Source organism: Miniopterus schreibersii, assembly GCF_964146895.1.
Source record: "Miniopterus schreibersii genome assembly, chromosome: 3".
In the NCBI taxonomy this organism is placed as follows: Eukaryota; Metazoa; Chordata; class Mammalia; order Chiroptera; family Miniopteridae; genus Miniopterus; species Miniopterus schreibersii.
The window spans coordinates 23,488,466-23,503,556 of NC_138103.1; the positions used below are offsets into that span (position 1 = coordinate 23,488,466).

General features: G+C 38.5%; 1 protein-coding gene across 4 annotated transcripts in view; it reads left to right on the forward strand.

Moving 5' to 3' along the window:
* TPST1 (tyrosylprotein sulfotransferase 1) overlaps positions 1-15,091 on the forward strand; it is a 65,479-nt gene that overhangs the window by 18,923 nt on the left and 31,465 nt on the right. For all 4 annotated transcript variants that reach the window (XM_081132679.1, XM_081132677.1, XM_081132680.1 and 1 more), the window contains one exon: positions 5,505-6,452. In XM_081132679.1, the coding sequence (XP_080988805.1) occupies positions 5,608-6,452 (845 nt within the window). In that variant the 5' untranslated portion in view covers positions 5,505-5,607. The remainder of the gene's footprint in view (positions 1-5,504; positions 6,453-15,091) is intronic.

Genomic DNA, 15,091 nt, shown 5'->3' on the forward strand with positions numbered 1-15,091 from the left:
TGTAGCTAGAAAAAGGTGTTTCTGTATTTGTGTTCTGACCCTGAGCTGACGTAAGGATTGATCTTGCAACAGTGGGTTTATTTGAAGTTCTTGCTGATTGGCAGAGCTATCATTCAGATTAACCCTGGACACATTACTTGGCAAGTTTAAGCATGTGATACAGTTATTCTTCCTTTTTCTAAAAAACTAGAAGTGAATAGAAGAACCAACTGTACAGGGTATGGCAGAAGTCGGTTTACAGTTGTGAGAAAGCGAAACACAGAGTTTATGCTTGTATTATTATTTGTTAATTATTGTATTATTTTCCATATGAACAACTGTAAACCTACTTTTGTCCCACCCTGTAGGTTGGACTTTAGACAGGAGAGGTGGCATTGGCTGTTGCTATTTGCCACATTGGTTGGCATCATGAATAGGCCTGGGAAGCAAGGAGCTAATGATTAACAAAAGAAAGAAAGTTTTTAGGGGATTGTTGCATTCCTATGATTTACCCAGCATCTCCTTGGACCTAGCACATGGCTACTTTCATGATTATACAAGCACAGCATGATGCATGAGCTCATGAGTGTATGTGCCTGGGCCTGCGTGTGTGTACTCAGTGCTGGGCATGGTCTCGCTGACTACCAGACTATGTGCCCCTGCTTTTGTTGAGTGCTGCTGTTTTTTATTAGAAATCTTTGTAAAATTTGCAAAGATGTAAGTATGGAAGTATAACGTCAGCACTCTCTTCTTCTGTAGAGCATTATTTTTGGGAGTCTTTCATTTGGCTTGCTGGGAAAGGGCAGTACTATTAATAGTGATTTTTCAGATATGTTTGTTGCAGTGTTTCAATGCCTTTTCTTTCCCATGGAGATAAAAACTAGACTAAACTTTATAGTATTCCCTTCTAGCTCATTTAGCTCTGTAAATGTCCCAGTTGAGAAAATATTGATACTGCTTGTCTGAAAATACAGTGAAATGGAGTTGAAGGTAATGGAAAGAGGCCCATGTGTGTGTGTGTGTGTGTGTGTGTGTGTGGTGTGTGCGCACGTGCATGTGCATAGTAGTTGAATATTTAATGGTAATGGTCAGATCAGCTTTTCCTGTACAGTACTTCATAAGCTACAGGGCTAATTTTTTCAAGATTCCGAGAATTAGTATCAAGGTGTGGGTAGAGTCCACAAGCTCCACAGTGTCTGTCTTCTAGAGGAATGTACTCCCCAGTTTGGTTAGTTTGCTGATGCTCTTTGAAGGCTCAGTGGACTGGTGACCTGGTGTTCTGTTAAACATGCTGTGGTAGGGGACATGGACATGGACAAGATCTGTGAGCTTCAGAAACTTAAAATCTTTTGGAGTAAGTAATATATACACAATAAAAAAAGTGTGACCTTTGAAGAACAGGTAAGATTTAGGGTGGTGGTGAGGAGAACCTCAGTTTATATGTCTATAAAATGATTTGGAAGTCCCCTTAGCACTGATGATCTAGGATTCTGTGATTCTCCGAGTTAAGAAAACATCCAAAGAGAGAACATTAGGCTTCCTAAGCTTAGTGAAAAGGAATATGCATGTTTCTGGGGAAACCCAAATTTCCTCCTCTTTTTTAGTGTCCCTTACAAGGCCTTTGACCACTGTCATACTTGCTTTCAAACATCTTGAAGGGCTATAGAACATACTCCCCCCTTCCCTCCAAGTGTGTTGTGGGAGACAATATTTAATTTAAAATACAACAGATATGAAAACTTGAAAAAAAAACCCCAAATTGTGTTGACAAAGCTATAAAGCGTGCTTAGAAATGTGGTAAGGTGTTCTTTTCCCCGAGCTTATCCCTTAGTAAGAGAGGGTTGCCTTCATCAGAGTTCTTATGAAACCTCTAGTGTTAAGAGGTGCCTTCTCAATTACTTTACTTTGAACAACAAACACTGTTTTGGGATGATGATACATTAGCCTGACCTCAGTCAGTGCTACCTTTGATGCCTATAGAGATTTCTTGACAGATCGAGAAAATCAAGAAAAAGAGACAGAAATTTAATACAAATTTAGTGTTGGATGTCTTAAAAGAAGCTTTTTCAAGACCAATTTGAAAAACAATAGCAGGCTTTGAGCAAAACAATGATATGTTCTGATATTTTAAAAAGATCCCTCTGGCTGTTGAATTTGAGAGTAGATTCTAGGAGGGTGGGAACAGAAGTAAGGATTCCTTTCAGTAATCCTTGTGAGAGATGCTGGCATTGCTAATAGAAGTGCTGAGAAGTGGTCAGGTTCTGGACTGTGTTTTGAAAGTAGAGCCAAAAGAATTTTTTTGGTCAGATATGAATGTGGGTTATGAGAAAGAGATGAATCAAATATGTGCTTTAAAATCAAGCACACCCCATACCTGTTGACCTAGCAGTTCCACTTCTAAAAATTTAGTTAAGAAAATAATCATGTGTGCAAAGATGTTTATATATACAAGAATATTTCTCATAGTGTTGTTTATAGTCATGAAAATTTCAAAACAAATAAATAATAATAGAGAATTGGCCAAATAAACATTGGTAGATCCTATCAGCAAAGTATTATGCAGCCATTAAAGTGATTTATAAGGATGTTTCTGGACAAGGAATACATTGATCATATATTTCTAGTTTTTGTGTTTTATGTATTTTACTGGGAATTTGGAGTATTTTAATGGGAAATTGTTATCAGATACTATTGGTTGCTGCTATAGTAACTTAGAGGTTAATTTTTGACTGGTGAATATTTTGTATCTGGTATAATATCTTAAGTATGTCTTCCATATCATGGGTACAGTTTTCTGCATAGATATTTCAGTGCTATATTGCTACCAACTATCATAATGCTTTTTTCTCTGCAGTCTTTTCTTATTAAGCTGATTTTTTAATCTCAACCTATTCTCACTTTGTGGTTCTTTGTTGTAGCTTTAAAATGAAATACAGTGCCTGCCACAATAATGTGTGTTCAAATATGTGACTAAAGGAATGAATACATCAGTAAACAAAAACCAGATCTTGGTTGGTATATGCTACTGAGACTATCAAAATATTTTTCTAGGAATGTATTCTTTAAAAAAACCCACCAGCTGTATTGAGGTGTAACTTATATGTCATAAAACTTACCACCATTAGGGTACAATTCAATGATTTCTAGTAGATTTTAGAGAGTTTTGCAACTATCACAACAGTCCAGGTTTAGAACATTTCCATCCCTGCAAAAAGTCCCCTCATGCCTGTTTGCCATTAAATTCCTGCTCCTACCCCCTACTTTTTGTCTCTGTAAATCTGCCTTGTGTGGACGTATCATAAAAATGTATAGTAGTGTAGCTGCTCAGACACAAACACACACACATGTTTTTATGTTTATTTTCTTAAACATGGCTTTCTGAGGGTTTCCTCCTTGTCTGTGTAGTTTAGACATCAGTGGTTATGCTCAAACATCTTGAACCAGTAAGACTTGTCCTCTGCCAATGGATTTGCATGTGGGTGGATGAGCACATTCAAAGTTTAGGCCATTTTCAAATCTGCCCTGACATTTACTTCCTACTCAGTCCCTTCATGTCTCCTTTTTGCCTTGTGTGCAGCCTCAGGGTTGGCTACAAGCTTGTCAGTCATGATTCCCACCTTAGCCTCCTAGAGCTGTTCACCCTCTTTGCTCACCTGCCACCTGGAACATCACTTACACTCACAGCACAGCACTCCAGATTGAGTGATCTCCCTTTGACCAAAGCTGCCAGTCCTCATAGTTTGCCCTGCCTTGCCCTGACCTGCAGAACCTCTGTACCTGCTGGATGGGTGGGTGGTGAAATGGAATAGTCTCAGGCAAGAATGCCAGAGACTCTCACTGTCTTACCCAACATTTAAGCAGTTTTTAAAATGTAAATGCTCCTTGGATTATTGTATTCCTCTAGTAGACTTCCAGAGGACTGTAAAAGGGTTGCTCTGTCAATTTCACTCTACTTTATAATGGATTTTTGGGAGGAATTGCTTATCTTCTCACTAGTCCATAGCTAGATGTCTTGCCTCTCTCAGAATGTATTCTTTTGGCCATTTCCCCCAGGTATACTTCCTGTGAGTCAGGGGTGTGTGTGTGTGCGTGTGTGTGTGTGTGTTATGAGAGAGAGAAGTTTTTAAGGAATTGGTTTGTGTGGTTGTGGTGCTGGCATTTCTAAAATCCACAGAACAGCGAGGCAGGTAAAAGTTGATGTTAGCCTTGAGTCCGAATTCCTCAGGGCAGCGGGTTGGAAACTCATGTGGACTTTCTATGTTGCAGTCTTGAGGAGAATTCCTTTTTCTGCAGGACCTGTCTTTACTCTTAAGGATTTCCACTGTTGGATGAGGCCCACTTGTATTATAGAGAGTAATCTGCTTTATTCAAAGTCTGTTGATTTAATTGTTAATTATATCCAAAAAATACCTCCACAGCAACATCTCGACTGGTGTTGGACCAAACACTGTGTGCCATAGCCTAGCTAAGTTGACACATAAAATTACCATCCCACTTGCTCTCTGAGGATTCAGGGTAAATTTTTTTAGTCTCTCTATAGTCTGATTGCTGTCTGCTTTGTAGTAGGTCTTCTTGTTCCAGTTAAACTAGCAGTTCCATAATATGTATATTTTATGTCGTATATGTGTTTTACAAACACATGCTCTGCTTCTGTATGTCCACATCTTTGGTCATTTCAGCTTAGAATGCTCTGTGTGTCTGAATCTTATCTGTCCTTATGAAGGCTAGATAACAGACACACACACACACACACACACACACACACACACACACACTTCTTTGCATCCTACACACCAGCTCTCCTGCTACTTGTTACCTAATTATGCCATATTCTGTCATGCCATTGTCTCTTATTTTCTATAAGGCCTTTATAGCTTCCTCAGGTAGACTTATTTGTTCTTTTGTATTATACTTCCATTGTCCCCTGTGCTTATTTCTACTAAGCCCCTGATCACATTTTATTGTCATTGTTTGCATATCTGTCTGTCCACAAGGTTTTGTTTCCTGAGAGCAGGGGTCACTGCACTGCTGTCCTTTTCAAAGTTTATCCTCAGGCAAGCCCAAGTATCTGGTCTGTAGTACCGAAATACATAATTTTCGGATGAATAAGCTGAATATATGTTAGCGATTTAGAAGTTGTATACTTCTGTAATTTCTCTTTATAGTAGATTGTGGGGATAATGACTTCTTGGGGATGAGTCAAATTTAAATACCAGAGATGAGCCTTGGGTTAGACTCCAGATATACTTGGGCATACTAAATATTCTCTTGGCTCACTGATAGAAATAGTTTTATTGAATTTTCCATTTTGTGCCTAGCTTCAGAATTGTTATATTAAGAAGCTGTTTCTGATTGGAAATGTTGATTTATTTTTGCTTGCATTTTTGTATATTTGTGTTTTAAGAATAGCAAAGCATCTAAGACAACTTCAGCTTCTTTCTAGCTAAAATGTTATAGTGATAACTGATGACTAATTTGTAAACAGTCTTAATGACGATAAAATAACTTTTTCCTTTTCCTATTAGATGTTGGTCATCTTTCTGAAGTAGAATCTCCATGGCCTGAACATTTTCTGGAACTCATTTGGAGCAAAATATCTGTTTAATAAAAAAAGATAACCACATCAAGATGGTTGGAAAACTGAAGCAGAACTTACTATTGGCATGTCTGGTGATTAGTTCTGTGACTGTGTTTTACTTGGGCCAACACGCCATGGAATGCCACCACCGAATAGAGGAACGTAGTCAGCCCCTCAAATTGGAGAGCACAAAGACGACTGTGCGAACCAGCCTGGATGTCAAAGCCAACAAAACCTTTGCCTATCACAAAGATATGCCTTTAATTTTCATTGGAGGTGTGCCTCGGAGTGGAACCACACTCATGAGGGCCATGTTAGATGCACATCCTGATATTCGCTGTGGAGAGGAAACCAGGGTCATCCCTCGAATCCTGGCCCTGAAGCAGATGTGGTCACGGTCGAGTAAAGAGAAAATACGCTTGGATGAGGCTGGAGTCACCGACGAAGTGCTGGATTCTGCCATGCAAGCCTTCTTACTAGAAATCATTGTTAAGCACGGGGAGCCAGCTCCTTATTTATGTAATAAAGACCCTTTTGCCCTGAAGTCCTTAACTTACCTTGCTAGGTTATTTCCCAATGCCAAATTTCTCCTGATGGTCCGAGATGGCCGGGCATCGGTACATTCAATGATTTCTCGAAAAGTTACTATAGCTGGATTTGACCTGAACAGCTACAGGGACTGTTTGACCAAGTGGAATCGTGCCATAGAAACCATGTATAACCAGTGTATGGAGGTTGGCTATAAAAAATGCATGTTAGTTCACTATGAACAGCTTGTCTTACACCCTGAGCGGTGGATGAGAACACTCTTAAAGTTCCTCCATATTCCCTGGAACCACTCGGTGTTACACCATGAAGAGATGATTGGGAAAGCTGGGGGAGTATCTCTGTCCAAGTGAGTAGATGTTATATTTTTTATTTTGACCCTATATGCAGCTAATAAAGATATGTATGTGTATGTGTATGTACATATATGTATATGTGTGTGTATGTGTGTGTGTATATATATATATCTATATATATATATAAATGTGTGTATAAAGTACAGGCCTTTTCTTGAACAGATATAGCTTCATCAGTGAATTTTTAAAAAATTCTAGAGCCAGTTCATCATAGAATCTTTCATTTACTTCACTCATTCATTCATTTATGGATTGTGGTTCTTTTTATCCATTGGATGGAGGCAAACTCAATTTATAGCAGTGAAAGGCCTTTTTCATGGACCTTAGGCTTTAAGACCTATCATTCCATTTTAGTGGCTTCTCATTTCCAACCTCCAGATGTTTTTGTTAAAAAGGATAGTTGGCTTTTGTGTAGATGAAGGTACATATTACTTTTTTTCCTATAAAATTATCAGAGAACAAGCCTGCTTACTTTGGATTACTTGTCCTTTGTGAAGGCAGTAAATCTAACTTTATAAAACCAGTTGTTAATCAAATAACACCTAAGAGGAATGCATTTGGAGTTATGGAAATCACTGTGCATCTTCTGGAAGTCAAATTGAAGAGATAAGTAGCTGAGAACTCTTAGCTGGAGAAAGGTAACAGAATAAACAAGGAATATAACTGACAGTGAAGCAGGTTGCAAGAGGAAAACAGCAGAGGGAAAAAGTATTTCAAAACATGCTGGTGAGGAGTGAGGAGCAGAACGAGAGCGTAAGTTAGTGAAGCACAGTTCGCACTTTTCTTGAAGAGTGTGGCACTTGATGGCAAAAAGTACAAGTTGGGTATTAGATCATCTATTAATTTAGAGTAGGTATCCTCGCAAAAAAATAGATATCCAAAGTAACAATCGTTTTAAGCAACTATTATATAGAAGAAGGCATACCAAGGCTGGTTTGGAAGAATCATCTAGCATTTAGGCTGCTTCAGCTTTTGGCTCCATCACCTTAATGGTCCAAGTTGGAGCTCTAGTCATATCATCTATGTCCTAAGCAGCAGGTTGGGGGACGGGTGGGCAAATAAGAATGGACATTTAGTACTTTTTAGGACATTTCCTAGAAGCTTGCAGGTAGCCCCGTTCTTCTTGCATTCCACTGGCCATAACTTAGTCTTATGGCCACATATAAAAGCGGGGAAATGGAGTCTTTATTCCAAGTGACCCTGCGCCCATATGAGAGTTGGTGTTCTTTTATCTAAGAGGAAGAGGTTGGATATTAGGATAGGCAGGTAGCAGTCTCTGCTACTCTACTGAGTATCTACTATGTGCCAGAAATGTTAAGGTGTCTGCCCGAAAGACACACGTGATCTGATGGAAGATGCAGATTCATTTTTGGTCATGTGCCACATAATGACATTTTGGTCAATGATGGACCACCTCTATGACAGTGGTCCCATAAGATTATAATGGAGCTGAAAAATTCCTATCACGTCATGATGCTGTAGCTGTCATAATGCTGTTACAGTGTATTTGTGTTTTAAGTATTATTACAAAGAAGTTGAAAGTTTAAAAAAAATTAAAAAGTTTACAAAGTAAAAATGTTACTGCTAACTTTAATTTATTACCGAAGAAATAAAAATATTTAAAAAATAAATTTAGTATAACCCAAGTGTGCAGTGTTTATAAAGTCTACTGTAGTGCACTGTAATGTCCTAGGCCTTCACATTCACTCATCGCCCGCTCACTGATCACCCACAGCACCTTCTAGTCCTGCAAGCTCCATTCTGGGTAAGAGCCCTATACAGTTGTACCATTTTTAAAAAATCTTTTATACTATATTTTTACTATACCTTTTCTATGTTTAGACATGTTTAGATACACAAATACTTACCATTGTGTTAAAATTGCCTTAAGTATTCACTACAGTAACATGCTGTACAGGTTTGTAGCCTAGGAGCAACATGCTATACCATAATCCTAGTAGTCTACACCATCTAGGTTTGTGGAAGTACACTTTATGACAAAATCACCTAAAAACTTATCCCCATCGTTAAGTGACACATGACTATACAATACAATGCTAAGTACTATGGGAATCAAGAAGAGGTACCTAACTCAGTCTGGGTTGTTCAGGAAGGCTTTCCTGGAAGATATGGTATCAAACTGAGAAATATAGCAGCGTTTATCAGTAGTGCCAACAGCCTTGGCACTGTTGAAATTTGGGGCCAGTAATTCTTTGTTGTGGGGGCTGCCGTGTGCTTTGTGGGATGGCTAGCACATCACTGACCTAACTCAGTAGATGCTACTAACAACCGCCACTCCAAGTTATGACAACCAAAAATGTTTCTAGACATTGCCAAATGCCCCCTGGGGGGAAAATGATCCCTCTCCCCACTGCTGTTGAGAACCATTGACCTAAAGGAAGAGTAGTTTAACAGATAAAGAGAAAATCATTCAGTTTTGACTTAAAGGATGTTGTGCTCTTTGGGTGACCCATGGTTGGAGTGCTGTAGTTCTTCCTTGAATGGCCAGAATGTCTTTCCCTTCTTCAGCCAAATGAACCATCAAGAGATACTACTCCTGAGAGCAGCCTGTGTCTAACTCTAGTTCTACAACTGTCCTAAGAGAAGAGATGGGATGGAGAACTTCTTGTTGTGTGACTCCTGGCCCAACGTGGGGCCACAAAAAGACCCAGGGAGCAACTGCCCTGTTATACCTGACCTGGGGACTCTGCCCTCCCACTATGTGTATTGGAAGTCACCCAAGCTTAGCCTCTCCAGGGCCCATAATGTGGAATTTGTTTCTCATAGTTTAATATATTTGTTAAACATTAAATAAAACAAAGCCAGGCAGTAATTATTTGGAAGTTACAATATGGACAAATTTACAAAGATGAGAAACATCGTGGTGTTCATGAGGAATATAGGCAGTTTGGTGTTGCTAGAGAGGTCGTTTCCAGAAAGGAAGTAGTGAGAAACAAGACCTGAGAGAGTTGATGGGGGCCAGGCTTTGAAAGGCCTTGTATTTTATGCTAAAGACCTTGAATTTTATCCTATAGACCAGTTGCTTCAAACTTTTATTACTAGTGGGACACTCTTTTCAAATGAAATCTCATAAGAAACCGTGGTGTCAAAAATACTTAGAAGTGAGGCAACACTTAATTTTGCTTAGATTTAACAAAACTGAAGTGAAACAGAATTGCAAAACTTCTGTTTTGTTTTCTAAAGAAAAAAAATGACTATAACATCCTCTAAAATTTATAGAAATGATAAAACTTTTAAGAGGTTGGGATTATAATGTGTGGTTGTTTTTTTTTTTAAAAAAACACTGTTTTAACAGGGATACGTTTGACCTTTTAGGGTATAAAATGTTAACCTAAAAAGCCAAAGTGAAAGGTAACAAAGATTGTGATCCAGGGGCACAGATTGAGGCAGAAACCCAAATTTGTGTCCCAATTTCAGGGTTAAGGCAAGGAGTTTTTATGAGAAAAGGAAGGGAAATAATTACATAAATAGAAGAAGGAAACTGCCTTTGGTGCTATCAGTTAGGGGTAATTCTAGGGATTGTTCTTCGTGAGTCTCCGCTCTACCCCCTGGGCTCTTGAGTGAGCCTTCTTTTTCCAGGAAAGATGGTGTCACTAACCCCTGTGGGTCAAAGACCCCAAATCCTCGTCTTTCTGCCTGGTTTTGCTCACACCAATAGAACAAGACTGTGTTCTGTAAAACAAGTCAGAAATTTTATTCTTTGGCCAAGGGATGGAGAAGGGTAAATAAGCTCATGCTCTAAAAATCCCTTCTCCCCAGTTCCAAGGAATCGGAAGTCTTAGAGTGTTGGTGGGCAGGAGTATTTAGGGGTGGAGAGTTCTCGGGTTTCCAAGGGAGCATGCGCTGTTCCCAAACAGGCTTGGAACATGCCTGGCCATACATCGCATGTCTTATTTTAATGTTAAATCTTTACTCTTGGGCATGAAGAAAAGTTTTTCAAAAGGTCACTTGGGAAGGGGTTTTCAGATGCCATTTCGGGTCTTTGTGGCACAAACCAGTGTCTTAGTTAAGGCCCTTGATTCCTTCCTGCAGGTTTAGCTCTCCCTGGAATTTTCATCTTTTTTTGGACAAGATGAGCCTGCTTTTGTCCTGGGATGTCTTGGAGAGAATACAAGAAAGTCAGTAGAAGTTTAAAGATGAATTAATGATGTGGTGGCACAACCTGGTGACAAGTGCACAGGTTTTGTAATTATGTGGTCTTATCAGTTTACTTTCTGCCAGAAGAATTTTGGGAATCTCGTGTATCTTCATTTTATACTATTTCTCTCTCTTTTAGTCCAAGGTGACAGTGTTGCTGCTGATAAACTTTTCTCAAAAACTGTGTGGTTTTAGTAAATCTCATTGGGGTTCATTGGATTAGATAATAGTTATACCCACAAATCTCTTTGAAATAAACCATTCTTTGCTTTGGACTTCTGCTGAGATGCTAAAGGGCAATGTGCTTAAGCCTCCTGGAGGCCTGTGGTGCAATTGAGAAGAACTGGGGGGCACACCCTTAATTTCTTTAAAGAGCTTTTTGTATGACTGAATTATTGGGAGCCATTTTAGAAGCAGGCTACCACAGAGATTAAATTTTATCTAATTGAAGTAGTCATATGATGTTTTTTCTCCCTTAAGCTACTAATATAGTAAGATACATTAACAGAGAGATCTCAGGGTCCACAAAACTATAGTAATAACAGTGTGGTACTTGCATAAAACAGACACATAGACCAATGGGACAGAATAGAAAGCCCAGAAATATCTCTAATATTTTAGTCATACTATTAGTCAACTAATATTTGACAGTAAGAATATACAATGGGGGACAGGATAGTCTCTTCAATAAATGGTGCTGGAAACCTGGATATCCATATGCAAAAGAATGAACTTGAACCCTAATCTTACACTATGCACAAAAATCAACCTGAAGTTGATTAAACTTAACCATAAGACCTGAAACCATAAAACTCATAGAAGAACACATAGGAGAAAATGTCTTCTTAAAATATATTTTTATTGATTTCAGAGAGGGGAATGGAAAAGGAGAGAGAGAAACATCAATGATGAGAGAGAGTCACTGATCAGCTGCCTCCTGCATGCCGCCTGCTGGGGTTTGAGCCCCAACCCGGGCATAGGTCCATGCTCAACTGCTGAGCCATGCTGGCTGGGCTAGGGGAAAACTACTTGACATTGGTCTTGGCAATGATTTTTATATATGACACCAAAATCACAGGCAGTGAAAGCAAAAATAAACATGTTGGACTACATCAAACTAAAAGCTTGTGCAGAGCATAGGAAGTAATCAACAAAATGAGAAGGCAACCTACAAAATGGGAAAAAATATTTGTAAACCATGTGTGCGATAAGTGGTTAATATCTAGACTATATAAGGAACTCATACAACTATAGAGCAAAAACCCCAAGTAACTCAGTTAAAATAATGGCAATGGATTTGAATAGACATATTCCCAAAGAAGACATATAAATGTCTTCATATACCAACAGGTATATGAAAAGGTGCTCAACATCACTAATAATCAGGGAAATGCAAATCAAAATACAATGAGATATAATCTCATGGCTGTTATAAAAAAGACCAAAGATAAAAAGTACTGGGAATGTGGAGAAAAGGGAACCTTTGTACACTGCTGGTGGGAATGTAAATTGGTACAGCCATTATCTAAAATAGTATGGAGTTTTTCCTCAAAAAATTAAACATAGAGTTACCATATAATTCAGCAATCCCATTCTGGGTTTATATTTAAAGGAAATGAAGTCAGTATTTTGTAGAGAAACCTGGTCTCCCATATTCACTGAAGCTTTATTCACACATGGGGAAACAACCTAAGTGTTGTTGACAGGTGAATGGGTAAGGACAGTGGGGCATACATGCACATAGGATATTACCCAGCCTTAGCAAAGAAGGAAATCCTGTCATTAGTGAAAACATGTATGAACCTGGAATACATTGGTAAATGAAGAAAGCCAGACAGAGAAAGACAGATGCTGCATGATCTCACATGTATGTGGAACCTTAAGAAGCAGATACCTAAAAGCAGAATAGTGGAATACTGCTTGCCAGGGGCAAGGTGTTGGGGGATATGATATCTCAGTGGTCTCTAGGTTATGTATGCTTCCCCTCCCATTCCTCAGATTGAATAATAAATGAAACTTTCTACCCTTTGACCAACATCTCCCCATTAGATGTTGGTCAAAGGGCAGAGAGCTTCAGTTATGTAGAATGAATCAGTTCTTGAGATCTAATGTACAACATGGAGACTGTAGTTAATAATACTAGGTTGCATACTTCAAATTTACTAAGAGAGTAGATCTTCAGTGTTCTCACCATATACAAAAAAGGTGATGTATATGTTTGTTAGCCTTACTGTAGTTATCATTTCACAGTGTTCTGTATATTTAAACACATTGTATACCTTAAATATATACATTTTAAAAAGAGCAAAGTATGAGAATAATGTCCCACCAAGAGAGAATATCAATACAAAGATATAACTGTAATAACCAGCTAGATAGAAATTCTGGAGTCGAAAAGTATAACTGAAATGAAAAAAATCACTCATTGGGCCCAAGAGAAAAATCTTTAAAGCAGTAAGAGAAAAGTATATATGGCATTCAAGGGACCCTCAGTAAGAGTAACAGCTGCCTTTTCATTGGAAACCATGGATTCCAAAGGCAGCACGATGACATATTCACAGTGCTAAAAGGAAGAAAACTCAGACTTCTGTGTCTGCCAAAACTGTCCTTCAAAAGTGAAGGAGAAATGAGATGATCCCTGTAAGCAAAAATTAAGAGAATTCACCAGCAGCTTCCAACAGATGCTAACGGAAATCCTTAAGGCTGAAATGAAAGAACAGTAGACTCTAATCCGTATAAAATTTCTTCATGGATAAACTCAGTTATATAGATTGACTCAGGGTTGGCCTAGTTGGTCCCTAGAAAAAGGAGGGCTTCCAAAGGTCACTTGCTTTAAGAAGGTAAGGACAGAATCACACTTCTCTCTACTTTGCAGGAGTCCTTCCCCTTTCCTTCATTCAGTGTATAATTTTTGAATAGATTAATGAGGTGAGATCTTTTCACCATTCTAATTCTGAGTAAATAAAAGAGTAGGCTTAATATTATTAGTCAACAGATAATCCGTATTAAAACCATAGTGAGATACCCCTACATTTCCACCAGAATGGTTAATATTAAACGGATGGTTTAATATAAGCAGGGATATAAACAAGGGGAACTCTTAATGTTGGTGGGAGTGTTAAACTAGTATAGCTACTTGGGAAAACTACTTGTTACAGCTACTTGGCAAAACATATGCCTACCTTATGACCAATCCAGTATACTCCTGGGTATATATGCAACAGAAAGAAGTTATACACATAAGGAAATTATGCCAAAAGACTTATACAAAAATATTTATAGCAGCACTATAATAATAGCAAAAAGCTGGAAACAAATCCAGATGCCCATCAACATGGGAAAGGAAAATGTGGTAAATTCATACAGTGACATACTACTCAGCAATAAAAAAGGAACAAACTGCTGATACACAAAACATGGTTGAATCTCACCAACAGTATCCTTTGCATAAAAAGCGAGACACAGACAAGTATATAGTGTAAGTTTTCATTTATACAAAGTTCAAAAATAGGTAAAACTGATCTATATAGTAGTTAGAATAGTGGTTATATTTGGGGTACTGACTGGGATGCAACACAAAGGAGCCACTTGGGAGGCTAAGAGTGTTCTGTCTTCTGGGTGGTGGTTACATGGGTGTAGACATAAAAATTTGAATTAAACACTTAAGAAAGGTTGCTGTTCTTGAAGTTCTGTTTGTACTCCATATTATGAAAGTTAGGTTAAGATCTAGAAGAAATATATGTCTTTATTGCTCTTCCAGTGTTGTTTGAATCAGAGAGAAATAATACTGTGCAATTAAAACATTGTAGAAGGAAATTCAACCAGTTTCATGATTTGTAACTGCTAAAAGTCTTAATTAAGATGTAACATGTTAAAAGTATCTTTGAGAAAAAACATAAACCTAGGTCTAATGATGAATCTGCTGATTACACTACTTGATTTTAGGTAGTAGTTGAATTTTTGGTCACAAATGTTATTTCTGAAGTCCAGAATGGGGTAAGGGCAATTATTAGCAACCTTTAGGCAGCTTGGCTCTGTTATTTCCCGCTGGAGGATCCGGGCAGAATGAGCAAGTGAGGGAACTTTTGTGAAACTGAAGTGCCAGTGCTTTTACAACTACTTGCAGGCCATAAAAAACAAATGAAATCTGTTCCTTGCAAAGAATGCAAGGCTGGCCGAACACCAAGGTGTCGCTACCCAGAGAGAATAAAACTAGCGGAGACACCACCACAGCAGAGCTGCTTTCCTTCCAGAGTGTTCAAGGGCCTGAAGGGTAAGGCCAGATGACCAGGGCACAGAGGACGCGAAGGTTCGTCGGGAGGAGAGAAATTTTTTTCCTTGACCTTGTACTATTAATTTAAAGCTAGAAATGCTGGTTTCATCTGAAGAATTGGAAACAGATTTCTCCAGTATATTTACTTATTCAACAAATATTTATTGAGCTTCTGTTACGTGCTTGGCACCATTGTAGGCA